Raw genomic sequence first — 14,821 nt, 5'->3', positions numbered from 1 at the left:
TTTTTTTTTGCATTTCTTGTCTCTTCTTCTCTAGCAATCTCTCGTCTCCTCCTCTCTCACTATCTCTTCAATCCTCATCTCACGATCTCTCAAACTTGCTGTCTGTCGTCACGGATTTAAGCTCACCACCTCTGCTCAAGTCTGGAAACCATGACCCCTCGCCTCCTCCCCTTGGTCTATCTCTACTTAAGCGTTCATCTTCTTTTCATCTTTTTTTAAATAAAATCTATTGCTTTTGTTTACAGATCTGGAATAATGATGACATAAAGGAGGTAATGATGATCCAGAGACAGAGGCGGCGGCCGACGTACAAAGAGGTGAAGACGGCGGGGAGTTACGAAGACGACGGGCGGCGATGCACAAAAAGAGGCCTACGAAGTCATAATGGAAGAGGAAGGGTAAGCTAGCTGTAGTGATGGAGGTAGATTCAAGCAAGAAGAGAAGAGAGGCGGGCAAGAGAAGAAGAAGAAGAGAGGCGGAGAAAGAACGTAGACTAGGTTTAGTTTTAGGTTTAGCTTTTCAATTTTTCTTTAAAAAATTGGTTTAGTTTAGTTTACTTTCATGTATCGGTATAAAAGAATTGATATATAAAATTTTAAATTTTTTTCTTATTTTTTTCTTATTTTTAATAATGTAATAATAACAAAAATTATACGCTATTAAAGAATATTAATTGCAGATAGAAAAGCGCTATCGTAGCGGAAGAAAAAGATAGCAGTGTTAAAACCGCTATGTAATGTCCTTTACCTATTATCACGGGCGATGATGAAACGCTTCAAAAACCGCTATTGTATCGTTATATAGCGTTTTCCTCCGCTAATAAAACTCATTTTTCTTGTAGTGTAATTCTGGTCTTCACATTCAAATCACAACCACACCCAAATCCAATCTCACTTCAGACCTCATAGTATTCTCAAAAGTAGCAACACAATGCAGACCTCACAGTTCAAAATCAAAGCAACTGTATTATTCTCTTTAGTGATCTAGCAATGAAAGAAACAGATTCATTTGTGAAAAAACCAAGAACAAGACTTGAAAGTATCATCAGATCAAAGCAGCTTCGATCGGTCTTCGACCCTGTTGATAGTATTCAAAGTAGAGCTCAACATACTTCTTAACCGTCTTATACAATCTTGGTCTTGTCTTGGTCACAAGCGCATCTACAGGTTGAATCTCTTGGTCCGCACCAGGAACACAAAACGTTGCAACAGATATCCTTTCCTTTTCCCTGTTAGTCACCACTCTATGAACCGGACTCTTGTATATCCCATTGCTCATTATCTGAACACCAACGGAGAGAGTATCTCAATTCTACACCAACCATTTGCAATATTTTACATGAGATCTTACCTCGATCTGATCTCCAACATTGATCAGAATAGTATCAGGAACGATAGGAGCTTTATACCACTTGCCATCTTTCAAGAACTGAAGCCCTTCCACGTCTTTGTCAGGTAAGAGAAGAGTGAAAGCAGAGCCATCAGCATGTGGTTTGACACCAATAACCTTGTCTGGCCTTGGACATGGTGGATACAAGTTAAATCTTGTATCCATCATAGCGTTTTCTCCATACATGTCTAGAAAGCAATTCTCATCTAGTTCCAACGATCTTGCCATGCCTTTAAGAACTGCTCAATCACTACTTGTTGCTTCATTGTATATTCATGTAAAGTTTCCCAAAAAATCACCAAAGTCAATAACCAAAGCAGTGTTCTAAAAATTCCTCTATAAAGCCTCTAATATAAAGGCCTAACGATTTTTTGAACATTGAGTAGAAGTATGAACTTTTACCTGAAACCAGCTGGAATCTCAGGCCAGAAGTGAAGTTTACGTTGATCTTCAGGGTAGTAGTGAGATACAAACGGTCGATCCAATCAAGAACTTGATCATCAGACAGAATCATGTCGTTACCGTATCCTTGAATACTACCAATCTCTCTAGCGTACTTTTGTTTCTCTTCGGTCGGAAGCGCAAAGAACTGCTTGGTCAGCTCGTAGATATTTTCAAGAAACGCTTCTGTCATTCCATGATTCATCACCTGCTTCAGTTAACAAAAGATCAGAACTCCAAGATTTCACCAGAACTTAATTACATATTTTTTAAAAAGGGTCAAACCTGAACAACGCCCCATGTAGAGAGCGCAGAGTGAAGCTTACTCAACTCTTGTCGACCGTACTCAGAAGGAGACAGGAGAAGGATGAGATCGATGGCCGGAATATCCATCTCCGGCACGGGAGCGTCAAGTGGTTGACTTTCGGTAGTGGGTGTGTGGAGATATCTTTCCGGTAGTCCTTCGCCGGATGCAATCACCTCTTGAACAGTCTTGAACTTTGGCTTCTCCATTTGCTTCTCCACACTGGTTTGAGATTAATCTTTGTTTGATGTTGTAGCATTATTTAGACCAAAGAAGTGCTTATGGAATATAAACAAGAAGACGATCATGATTTCGTCACTTGTTTCCATTACCCAAAAGATATTATTATTTTAGTATGCAAGAAGAACACGAACTTCAAAGACTTGTTTTTTTTAATTACCAAACAATGTCTGAAAAATCTCTAAACCACTTGTTTGGAAGAAAGATGCTGACTTTGGGGTAGTTTACGAGAGTCAGCAGCATGATTATTGGGAGATTTTAGTGTGGGTTTTTAGCTAAATATAAGAATTGTCTTTTAACTTTTAACTAAAAAAGTTAAGAACCGTTCTTAAAACTCTTATTTAAGAGCATGAGCATGGTGAACCCACTTTGGGGTTCACCAAATTTTTTTAATATTTTTTCTGGGCCCAAGAACAGTTATGAACCCGAATTTGTTGTTTTCTGCATTAGTGGACCCGAAGAAGGAGTTCATAGAAATAAAAATAATAATATTTTTTTATTTTTTTAAATTAAAAATTATTCAGAATACATGAATAAAATATTAAAAATTATAAAATTGATGAAAACATTTTATTCAATACATTAAGGGTAGATTACATAAACGAGAAAACACAACTTTTGCCAAATATTTTAGACTAAATTAGCTTTCAAACGATCATGATTCTCTAAATCTCGAACATATCATCGGGATAAAGAGTGCCATTTCAGATGTAGAAAAGCTATATTTTAGTTTTGGAGTTTAAGTTTTGGTTTCAAAATATGTTTTAATATTTTGGTTTGTGTTTTCAGATGTAGAAAAGCTATGTTTTAAAACTTTTTGTTGTTTCTTAACTTAAATTCAATTCATAGAAACATTTTGTTCGATGATCAGTCTACGCATTCAACAAAGGAATTAAGTTCGAAAATGTTTAACTTAGCATAAAAGTTCACATAGAAAAACCATTCAAGTTTTACAAACCGAAATACAAAAAGAAACAAGTTAAGATGATAGAGAGGAAAGACCGCAAAAGAGCCATCTAATTTCGTGAGGTAGAAGCAATGCTACCTGTAGAAGAAGAGAACACAAGTTAAAGCATAAGCAAAGTAGTAACATTGAAGATATAGACAACACAAACAAGTCAAATGAGAAGACTTACCATCGATTCTGCTGAAGTGGTTGATCAGTAGTTCAGTACACTCCTTCCTTTCCGGACATACACACAGTAATGGAGTTGTCATCCCGTCTCCAACCACGTTGAACACAAACAAAGCTCCGTTGGTGCATCTGTTATCACGACAGAACTTTCTCGACCCTCTACTGATGTAATATGCGCCGTCTGATTCGCTAAATCCGAAGCTCGCAGTCCATGACTTTCCCTCCTTGTTTTGAAGTTTGACCTCTTTGCATTGTTGGTTCAAAGCACCACACCACATAGCTTCCACAGGAAGAAACTACAAACATAGAAATAACATCAGCCAAGAAGCAGTAGTACAAACAAAGAAATAACTAAATATGGTGTGTAACATAGTCAAAATTTTACTCACCATTTTGTCGTCCTTTTGATTTGTAGCAGTAACCTCAGCCAAGAAGCAGTAGTCGTATGAGAAAGTAGGAGCATCATCAGCGTCGATGTGAGGATGTGTATACTGAATCTCACAACAGCTAAGACCAAAAGGAGTCACATGAAAGACCATGTCTCCTTCGTGTTTGAAGATGATAATGTCACCGATGCGAAGATCATGTGCTTCGGTGAACTCTTTCCAACCTCTGGTGAGTGTCCTGCCTTCTCGGATCACCTCCCAAATTTGATCCGAAGCGTCCGACTTAGCTTCCATGGTTTATTGATCTCAGCCCCTTGTATGTGTTTTGAGTAGAAGTCAAGTGGTATTGCCTGCAAGTAAGAGAAGGAATAGTTAAACATAAATCCTAAATACCAACATACAAAATAAGGAAAAATAGGCTTCAAGAACTGAGAATACCACGCCACTTTGCCAACCAGGAAGAAGAGGCTTGAAGAAATGAGGTTCTCGGGGAGTTTCCATCTGCAACAATCGAGTTCCAATTACATGTATTAATCGAGTTCCAATTTAAAAAATGGCATCCAACTACTATAGACCACACAAGACCACAGAACTATAGAAATCAAAAATGTGGTTTTGTTTTTCCATTCAAGAAAAAGCATACTGAAGCTGTTAATCGACTAGTAACCATTGATGCTATCTATTTTGCTATGTCAAAAATTCGGTTCAAAGGTCTAATCCTATCATGCATGAAAACAATTCTAAATGAGCCAAGTCCGGTTATATTCATGTCCTATGTATAGTTCTATGATTATGTTCCTGTCCTATGCATGCAACAAGAACACACAACAATCCTGTCAAATTAATCGACAATATTTAAACAAACAATATGAAAAAATGCAACCCAATTAGAAATCAATGAGACAGAATCATTAATCATACTACTACTGGATTTAGATCCCTCACCAAAAAACCCCAATATTTTTTTTTCACAATTCGATTTAGATCCCAAAGAAATGAACCTTAAAACAAACCATAAATTAAACGCGCATGTCGATTTACATCAATTAATCAAAACCCAGTTATCGATTTACATCCGAAACTCGAAAACCCCAAATTGATATCAAATCTCACTAAACGATTTGGACCAAAATCGACGAAATTAAACCGTCGATCTACTCGATACTCACCAGAGGTCGTGGAGAAGACTTTCCGTCGTCGATTTGAACGAGAAAAAACGGCAAGACTCGGCGTCGCTCGTATAATCGCCTCTCACACAACAACCCTAGCTTTCTTTCGAGAAGAGAAAATGAGAAGAGACACGGGGAAACCCGTCTTTCCTCCCCCTCTAAGCGGTTTGTTTCGTCCAAGCAGGACATGACGCGTGGCTAAAACCGCTTCATAGCGGATCAACCGTAAGGCCCGTTTCGTCGAAACAAAGCCATTTTTTATTGCTTTTTAATCACTCCGGCCTTAGAACTCGGGCCCGTGAACCCGTCTAAAGCCCCTGATGCGCATGGCCTAAGAGCCGGTTTTTAGCATTTTTAGTTAAAAGTTAAGAGACGGATTCTTTTATTCCGTTACCAACTCCACCTTAAAAACCTCCAATAATCATGCTAAGCTTTTGACGCCGAAGCGGGACCCACATTTAACACTGTTCTCTCCACAAGCTCTATATTGCTCCACCTGTCCTCCTCTCTCCAAAGTCAAACAGAGATGAAGAATACGCTCTATTTGGTGAGTGAGTCTCTGTTTCATCTTGAACAAAAAAGTTTTCATTTTCACTTCTGGATATCATCATGTGATAGACAGATGATGATTGTGTGGTGAGCATTGCAGGTGCTATAATACCAATGTCACACCAGTTTGGATGGAGAGCTCTTCTGTGGCTGGTCTTGTCCAATCATCCTTCTTTTGGGGTTATGCCTTTGAGCCGGTTGCCTGGTGGTTGGCTTTCCAAGATTTTGGCGGCAGGCAGGTTTGTCTTTTTTTTTCCCTAAGCTCTTCCTCAGGGCTGCTCTTGCTTTATGCATCCTTTTTTTCTCTAATGCAGAAAAGTGCTGGAGGTTGGTGTGTTTACATGGTCTTTCGCCACAGCTCTTGTTTCACTACATGCTGGTTTATGCCCGGTTTAATGTTTTCTCGAATTTTGGTAAGCTGATCCATATATTTTTTGTATGCAATCGTTCTGGTTTCTTGCAAGAGTCATGGTCTTGTACACATCTCTTAAGCTCTTATATTCTCTGTTCCTCCCCACCTGCTTTAGCGTACAATATGTCTTTGTCTTAGCACATAGATTTGTAATTCCAGGTGGAATAGGAGAAGGTGTTTCCCATCGGCTGCGACCGACCTTATTGCAAGGCATGCACTATTCTTGAGCTTGAATTTGAAGAGTGCTCATATTTTTTTTTATTTTATTTTTGATAAAAATGTAAAGATATTATTACCAATTTTCAGATTTTTGACAGAAGTACAATGACAATACGAAGCACAAAAAAAAAGAAAAAAACCTAAACATCAACTCGATCTAATCTAGAAGGGACAGACACAATAAGCAAAACCGCTAATCGGAGGCCTCCGCCAGTCTGCACTTACATCTTGCCGCAAATGGAAGAACCACAGTTATATTGAGAATCGGAACTCGGTAATTTGGCATCCCCGATGATCCGCTCTTATGATCTAGCTCGTCGAAGAACAGCTCGTTGTAGACATCCTGAGCATCCGCCAACACGAACAGACAGCCACGCCAGAACTCAAGCACACCCGCATTGACCAGACGGGGCGTTATTAGACAGAGACAGCCTCGAAGGATCGCCACACTGCAAGAACAATACCAAGAAGACAGAGAGATCAGCACCACCAAGGTGGACAAGAGGCAGCCCAAGATCAAGCCTTTGAAGCCGACCGGTTCCATACGCGTCGCCACCAAGAAAGAGAGTCGTGGTTGACAAGACCAACTTCTAACCTCCTCTCGCGCACCCTCAACGGAGAACCCGCAGTGGATCGTCCAGGACTAGACTTGACGCATCCCATATAAGAACTATCCATGATTATTCCATATATACACCAACAAACTGTAAAAACAAGAAGCGGGCCAGAGAGAGCCGCTGAATACTGCCCGGAGTGAGCTCGAAGGATCATTGCTTATGTATGGATTTTGTTTATTGTGTGAATTGGATATTTGGTTAATATTTTATAACACATTTTGTACATCGAAATTGCAGAGTGAAAATGTGAATGGGGCGAAAGCAGAACAGAATGACCCCCAGAACCAAATTCCTCGAAAGACCTGAGTCTTGTGATAGCAAATGAGCCCGAGGAGAAACCTCCAGAACAGAGTGGTGAACCTAGCGTTCTTGTATTGGACAAAGAAGTACCCACTAATTCAGATTTACAGAAGGGGGAAACTAGAAGGAAGAGAAAGAGGGATGCTGCTATGGTACATGTCCGTGGAAAGAGTGAGCGAGCAAGGAAACTTGCTGCCTCACAGCAAACTCCTTTAAGGGAAAAATCACTGCCAAAGTGATCATTCCAAACAAAAGGGTTGGCCAAGGCTATGATCCTTTTGCTCCCCTTGACAAGAAGATGTCGAAGTTGCTCACTGACTGGGTGTGAAACTTGATCCGTAAGTGAGAATTTCCCATAATAGGTTCCTTTAGTATACAAAAAATCTTGTTTATCTACATTTTGTGTTTGCAGTTATTTTAAAACACCCATGGCCAAAAAACCACGAAGATGTCCAAGTCGGTTTTATTTCATCCTCCGAACCCCCTTAGAAAGGCTGAACGACGGAGTAAGTCTCCTGCTATGTCTTCTAGTTTTTCTCTTACCAGTAGTTATGTCTTCTCTAGAAGACCTAACAGACGACTTACCAATTAGTCTTTTGTTATGTATCAGACGACTTACGCTTAAGTCGTCTGGTAAGTCTTCTCTAACAGACAACTTACCAATTAGTCTTCTGTTATGTCTTCTAGAGAAGACTTATCAGACGATTTACGCTTAAGTCGTATGGTAAGTATTCTCTAGAAGACTTATCAGAAGACTTACTAGACGACTTAAGCGTAAGTCGTCTGATAAGTATCTCTTATTGTATTGTTTTATATGCAGCATATGGATTTTTTATTAATGTACTGAGGCAACGGTACCAAGATAATCCACATCATTTTAGGAACGAAAGATTGTGCTTTCTTGATCATGTATTTTCTCGGCAGTGGTCCCACAAGTACCCAGATTTAAGAGCGACGAGGGCGACATCAACGGCTTAGGAAAAAGACTCCCTGGTGGGGTGTGGAATTATCATGCAGGCATTGTTCCAACTTTTTGCCAATTTATGAAGGTTTGGGGGCTGGATGTGGATGATATTTATGCGCCAGTGAACTTCAGGAACGAGCATTGGATTGCTATTTGGATATCGATCCCTAAGAGGCACATAGTCGTCTGGGACAACATTTTAACACATATTAAAGCTGTAGACCTCGATGTGCTCATGGAGCCTTTTGTCAACATGGTCCCTTATCTGCTTGTTGAGTGCGCTGGCTCTGACGAAGAACATGTCAAACACACACTGGAGTTATACATATGAGAGAGTTACCGTTGGAGTACCTCAGTGCCGAGCTGGTGATTGTGGTGTGTTTGCTCTGAAGTACATCGAATGTCATGCTCTTGGGATGTCATTTCCTCCAGTGTTTGGTAACAAGAATGCGAAGGCTATAAGGGAGAAGATGTCATTGGATATATTTAAGGAGACTCCTCAAGGCCATGCAAAAGAGAACGAAGACAATGATGAGAACCTGGGAACTTATGACGAACAAGGTTAATGATGTTTTATTTGTACTTGAACTTGTGGGATGAAATGTGTTTTGTATGACAGACTAGGAAGGTGATGTTTTTGTAACAGGGTCATGATAGGATGTAGTTTTTTGTAACCTATCCTCGTACCAAACTATCATTTCGTAGGAAATTAGTTTGGTAGTGTTGTAACCTTTCGGATAATCTAATCTAATGGTGGAGTTGTTGTCTTTTTAAGTTGCAATTAAGTTCATAACACAGATTAATTCATAACACGTAAACCATAACAGAAGCAGATAAATTGCAATACAAAGAAGTTCAACACAAAGTCATAACAGATACGCAGATAGATAGTCTTCTGGACGACTAATCAGAAGGTCGTCCAGGAGTAAAGTCTTTTGGACGACTAATCAGAAGGTCTTCCAGGAGTTAAGTCTTCTGGACGACTAATGAGAAGGTCGTCCAGGAGTTAAGTCTTATGGACGACTAACGAGAAGGTCGTCCACGTCAGTCTTACAATATGGACGCGTATGGCCAATTTCTTTGCAGACCGAGCACCTATAAACCATGTGTTGCTTTCGGGGCGTGCGTCCTCTCATCCTAGATAGCTCCAACCAAGATTGCCATCTTGATTTCTTCTGTCTCCCCGGACCACGCTTTACTTCCGGAGGAAAGCATGTGTGTGCCTCAACTTGTTGTCCAGCACAAGGATAGATATTCTCTGAGTATCCTGCAAACAAAATATCTTTTGAGTAGATCGGCATACATGTGTGGAGATATGCAAACCAACATATGATCCAGCTTCTATAGCATGAGAGCAAGGTATTTTCTCGACACCATAGACACCACAATCACACTTTCGATGTTCCAAATCAACAACACAGTCCTTTTGCCACCTTGCACAAAGAATCGCCATCCATCAATTTTGTGGACAGACATTGTATCCGCTATCTCCGATCGAACAACAAGCAAGTATTCAACCCCCCGACTATGTTGAGTTGTGAGACTCAAAGCATCTTCTCTCCTTTTCCAAAACCACCTTGATAGCTTATCCATTATGAACTCCAACAGGATATGAATCGGAAATCCTCTTGCTCGCTTCAGTGCGGAGGTTAATAATTCAGCGATGTTGCTAGTTTTTATGTTGTACCGGTCTCCCGACAATGAACCCTTGACCATAGGGTCACGTCGGCATTCTCCAAGTAGGTTGCAAGTTCCGGGCTTGCACTCCTTATCTCATCCATGTACCAGTCAAAATCGTAAAGTGTATGAGCATAAGTAGCACCTTTCACCAAGTACAAGAGATGCTTCCCTTTATACTTTTGGACAATGTTTCTGTTGAAGGTGATAATAACATATTCCTCGGATAGTCCACGGAAACACCTTATCACACGCATTCTTAATGCCCGTGTGCCGGTCAGAGACTATCACCAGAGGATACTAATCAGATACACAACTCGCCAATTTTGTGAAAAACCACTCCCAAAATTCATCATTTTCACCATCAACGATCGCAAAAGCCAATGGAAATATCTGAAAATTACCATCTTGTGCTGCGCTACAACTAACATAACACCTTCATACTTCCCACTTAGGTGAGTCTCATCCACACAATGACCCTTCTCTGATACTGAAACCCTCGGATTGAAGCTCCAAATGAGAGAAATAGATACTTAAATCTATTCAGAGAATCAAGTTCTAGACCAGTGATAGAACCCGGATTTGCTAAGGAGATTTGCTCCAAATATGAAGGCAGTCGCTCAAACTCATCTTCCGCTGATCCTCTCACCAATTCTTGCGCATATAAAAATGCTCTGTATGAGTGTTGTAATCAAGTGTCATGCCAAACATGTTCTTCATTGCATCTTTGATATGCTGCAGATTCAACCCATCAATGATTCCAACACGATCTATGAAAAGCCTACCAACATACTTCGGAGTACAGTGTTTCCGCTGGGCGATTCTGTCTCCCACGGAATATGTATGAGTTTCCACATACTTGGTTACCCAAAAAGTGTTTGTCCCATGTTTCACACTCGCTCTGATCTTCCATCCACAACCATTAACCTGACATGTTGCCACAGCGAGAGTTTCGTTAACTTGTATATTCTGAAGGAGAACTTACGCCTCACCGCTGTCAACCGTAACTCTGAAATCAATGCATCCTTACTAGCAAAACTCTGGTTGACATAGATCCTGGTACCATATGATCTTCCTCCTTCACTACCATATGTCCTTTTGAAATCTTCAAAACACATATCATCTTCTTCCTCTTCCTGATCCTCATCTTTAACCTTCCCATACTCACTGTAATCCTCAGCATCATCATCCGCTTCAGCAACAACAGGGATATCAGCATCCTCGTCCCCATCATCCTCCTCCTCATCATGATTTTCATCTTCAGCCAATATCATTCATCTTCACCCCCTTCATCACCTTTATTCCCTTCATCAGCTTCATCCCATTCATCATTCTCTTCCCCTTCCTCTGAAACAGCTCTCATCTTGCTAAGACTTGATACACAAAGACGTACTTCATGCGTTTTAGCTATCTCGAGCAAGTTCCGAACTTGTCTATCACTTGTAACATGAATAGGAGGGGTGTCTGGAGTCATCCGTTGCATCATTGCCTCTGGTAATGAGTAGGCTAACTGCACAGACTGTGTTCATGTCCAGGTTATAATCTTCTTGAGCCATTGCAACAAGTTCAGCATGTGTTGAACCTTCACCTCAAAAAGAACAGTCTCGCTCCTTTGAACTTATCAACCACAAAATTCTAACAGCCATCTTTCAACAACCATTCTCCATACACTGCATGTAACTGACGATCCATTTGAAAAAAATAAAACAAAACACATTAGCAAACATAGAACATGTATGAGTTAAAAGCACAATAGCTATAAACTTTAACTAACATGAATGTTGGTAACCTAATAAATATCACCAATTAAGTTATAAATTTCATTCAGTAGCCCAAATATTCATTAATAAATATGAATTCATAAGAAAATGTTAAAAAAGTCTTTATAGTTTTAGAGAAAATGCAAGTTTACTAAACATTGACGCAGATGACATCCACAGGGGTCGTCTAGTAGACTTCCAGAGAGGTCATCCATTAGGTCATTTTTTCAATTAAAATATTACAAAGGACGACTTCCAGACAAGTCGTCTCTACAGCAGACTTCTTTGGAAGTCTTCCTTTGTAAATATTGGCATACTTTTGTTTAAAAAAAATCTCGAGAAATCTAGGGACGACTTCCAAGGAAGTCGTCTGGGATAAACAGTTTAGTTTTACAATTGACCGGATTGTGTCAGAAAGTAAGTTGTCCAGTAGAAAATCAAAAATTTAATATTTTATTATAACGAGACGACTTTCATGTAAGTCGTCTCAGGTTAGTTTTGTAATTGGAAAATAAAACAAATTTTTTTATTTTTTTGTAGACGACTTACATGTAAGTCGTCCGCCAGACGACTTACATGGAAGTCGTCCAAGATAAGCAAGGTTTGACCAGAATCTCGGAATAAAATCTTGGACGACTTCCATGTAAGTCGTATAGAGTAAAATTAATATTTACGTTTTATTTTCCAATTGCAAAACTAACCTGAGACGACTTACATGGAAGTCGTCTCGTTATAATAAAATATTAAATTTTTGGTTTTCTACTGGACGACTTGCAGTAAGTCGTCCAGGAAAAGTCAAATTTCTGACACAATCCGGTCAATTGCAAAAACTAACATGTTTATCCCAGACGACTTCCACGGAAGTCGTCTCTGGTTTCTCGAGATTTTTTTTTATCCAAACAAAAATGGACGACTTCAATATAAGTCGTCTCTAGAAAAAGATTTAAAAGTCAATTGCAAAATTAGCCTCTCTTTTGTCCAGACGACTTCCAGGTAAGTCTTCTACGCTAAGAAGACTTACCTTCGCGAACAGATCTGGATAAAAACTCGATTTCATACCTTAAATTAGTGAGATAACTTCCTTAGCACACAGAAGTCTTCTCCAAGCACACAGAAGCTCAAACGAAAGTGACCCCCAAGAATCGTAACCTTCAATGCCTCTATGAACCATAAAAAAATTTAGAATCAAAATCTTGGGTTTTTGGGATGAATATGGAGATAAAGTAAAGAGATATTGTTTTTAGTTCATAAGAATTGAGAAACGAGGAAGGTGTAAATCGATTTTAGGTGCATTAAGAACTTCAAATTGGTTGTTAATGGTGGTTGGTGTTAGGGGTGTCAAAATGAGCTATAGCTCATGATTTGGCTCAGCTCGGCTCGTTTTTTCATGAGCACGATCTCTATATTTAAGCTCATTTAATAAATGAGTTTAATGATCGAGCTTAAATTAGATCACGAGTTATATGAACGATCTTTAATGAACATGAACTGACTCATGAGCTTGTTCATTTCGTACTTACAATAATATATAATAATTTTATATATATATATTTGGATAATTTCTATTTTTTTATGTAAAAAAGAGATAATTTCTATTTTTTTATGTAAAAAAGAGATTATTTCTATATTTATCATATTTTTCTTCTAAAATTAAAATGTCAAACCAAATTTTTAAAAGATAATATCTATATTAATCATATTTCTCTTCTAAAATAAAATGTAAAACATACATATATGAAATTGAAGATAAATTGGCTCAAGACTCTCAGGAAGAATAGGATTTGGATCATTGGTTTTGTTTTAGTTTAATTTATATTAGGTGTTGTTTTTCTTTATTTTTGTCATGTGTTCATTTTTATTTAGTATTTAATATTTATGTTTTGGATTTTTTAATATTTAAATTTTGAACAATATTATAGAAGTTATTCTATCACTATTTTATTTTATTATAATTATTTTTATTTAGATCACAAGTTAGCTCATTTAACTCATGATCTAGATGATCTGAGTTCGAGTTTACATATTGAAACTCATATAATAAATGAGCTGAACTGAGCTAGCTCATGAAAAAGCCGAGCTAACTATGAGCTAAGCTGAGTTGAGCGAGCTAGCTCAATTTGACACCCCTAGTTGGTGTATTGATGGCAATGACAATCTTGTAAATACTTGAAGAAGATGAGGTTGAGAGAGTAAAAAAATTTTCGAAAAAAAAAATTAATGGCATTTTCGTGAATAATTTGAACTTGTGTGGTGAATAGGGAAAATGAAAATTCCAAAAAAATCATAGGTTAGTTTTGTGGTTGACTTTGAGTTTTGAGTTAATTTTGCCAAAAAACCATAAAGAAAATCACATAATTAGATTATCCAAAATATCATACTTAACAGCATTGTAAAATATTCCGCGCGAAAAGCGGACACGCCCCTAGTATATCAAGTTATAGAGTTTAAAGTTTCAACTTATTTTTGAGACTTTGAGTGTTTGAATGAAATTTCTTAGTTAAAATAATAAAAACTCAAATTTCAAGGTTTTAGGTGATATTCTAGAATAGTTTAACAAAGCTTATATCAAACTTTTAGTTCATATAAAATCATCTAAAACTCGTTAAAAATCAAATCACCTCAAATTTTAGATTCACAACACCTCCTGAATTTTTATCCTAACATTTTCCTTAAATATTAAATCATAAATCTTAATTACTAAACTCAAATCTATTAAATAAAAACTAAAATTATTTTTGATTTTTAATTAATGTTATTTTGATGATTTTTCTGAATATGCTAATAACAAAATATCTTAGTGATATACTATGATATTTTCAAAAAAAAGAAAAGAAAAAGAAATCAGAATATCATTTCATATTGATTTAGGGGGATGTATTGAAATGTGGATTTTTAAAAGTTTGGGTGGATTTGAAAAAATATTGGAGTTTAAAGAGATTTGGTTAAATCCCAAAACGATGGGTGGGATTTAAAAAAAGGAAAATAGATTTGGATAGGATTTTTTTAAAAAATTTAGAGTACTTGAGATCATTTGAACTTAAATTTCAGAGTACTTTTCAAAGTCCAATTATTTTAAAACATGAAGTATTCACTATTTTTTCCAACACAGTAAAACGTGAAATTTCAATATTTTGTCTTTCCTTGTTTGTTCGAGAGAGAGAGAGAGAGAGAGAGAGAGAGAGAGATGAGATGAGAGAGAGAGAGAGAGAGAGAGAGAGAGAGAGAGAGAGAGAGATGAGAGAGAGAGAGAGAGAGAGAG

The 14,821-nt window shown here is 37.9% G+C and overlaps 1 protein-coding gene, 1 long non-coding RNA gene and 1 pseudogene across 2 annotated transcripts; 1 reads left to right on the top strand and 2 right to left on the bottom strand.

The window, feature by feature from the left end:
* Positions 1–486, top strand: LOC125602032. The gene is made up of 2 exons (XR_007334567.1): positions 1–174; positions 246–486. It is a non-coding gene; the product is annotated as an uncharacterized LOC125602032 (long non-coding RNA).
* A 556-nt stretch (positions 487–1,042) lies between these two features.
* On the bottom strand, positions 1,043–2,385 carry LOC125602031 (annotated as a pseudogene).
* Positions 2,386–3,390: 1,005 nt separating this feature from the next.
* Positions 3,391–4,189, bottom strand: LOC125602028 (B3 domain-containing protein REM10-like). Its single transcript, XM_048773945.1, has 3 exons — positions 3,899–4,189; positions 3,511–3,805; positions 3,391–3,419 (listed from the first exon to the last, which is right to left on the bottom strand). Exons 1-3 carry the CDS (start codon positions 4,187–4,189, stop codon positions 3,391–3,393), a joined length of 615 nt encoding a protein of 204 aa, XP_048629902.1.
* Positions 4,190–14,821: the final 10,632 nt, after the last annotated feature.

The sequence above is a fragment of the Brassica napus genome, unplaced genomic scaffold (genome assembly GCF_020379485.1).
Source record: "Brassica napus cultivar Da-Ae unplaced genomic scaffold, Da-Ae ScsIHWf_2721;HRSCAF=3486, whole genome shotgun sequence".
NCBI lineage: Eukaryota > Viridiplantae > Streptophyta > Magnoliopsida > Brassicales > Brassicaceae > Brassica > Brassica napus.
The sequence above is the reverse complement of the archived record's forward strand: the minus strand, read 5'-3'. Positions and strand labels throughout refer to the sequence as shown.

What these genes read in the sequence shown, in the direction of transcription:
- LOC125602028 (XM_048773945.1), bottom strand. Translation starts at nt 4,189, where the DNA reads ATGGAAGCTAAGTCGGACGCTTCGGATCAAATTTGGGAGGTGATCCGA. An exon ending in ATCAAAAGGACGACAAAATG is followed by an intron (nt 3,806 to 3,898) that starts GTGAGTAAAATT and finishes CTATGTTTGTAG; the next exon opens with TTTCTTCCTGTGGAAGCTAT. An exon ending in CCACTTCAGCAGAATCGATG is followed by an intron (nt 3,420 to 3,510) that starts GTAAGTCTTCTC and finishes CTTCTTCTACAG; the next exon opens with GTAGCATTGCTTCTACCTCA.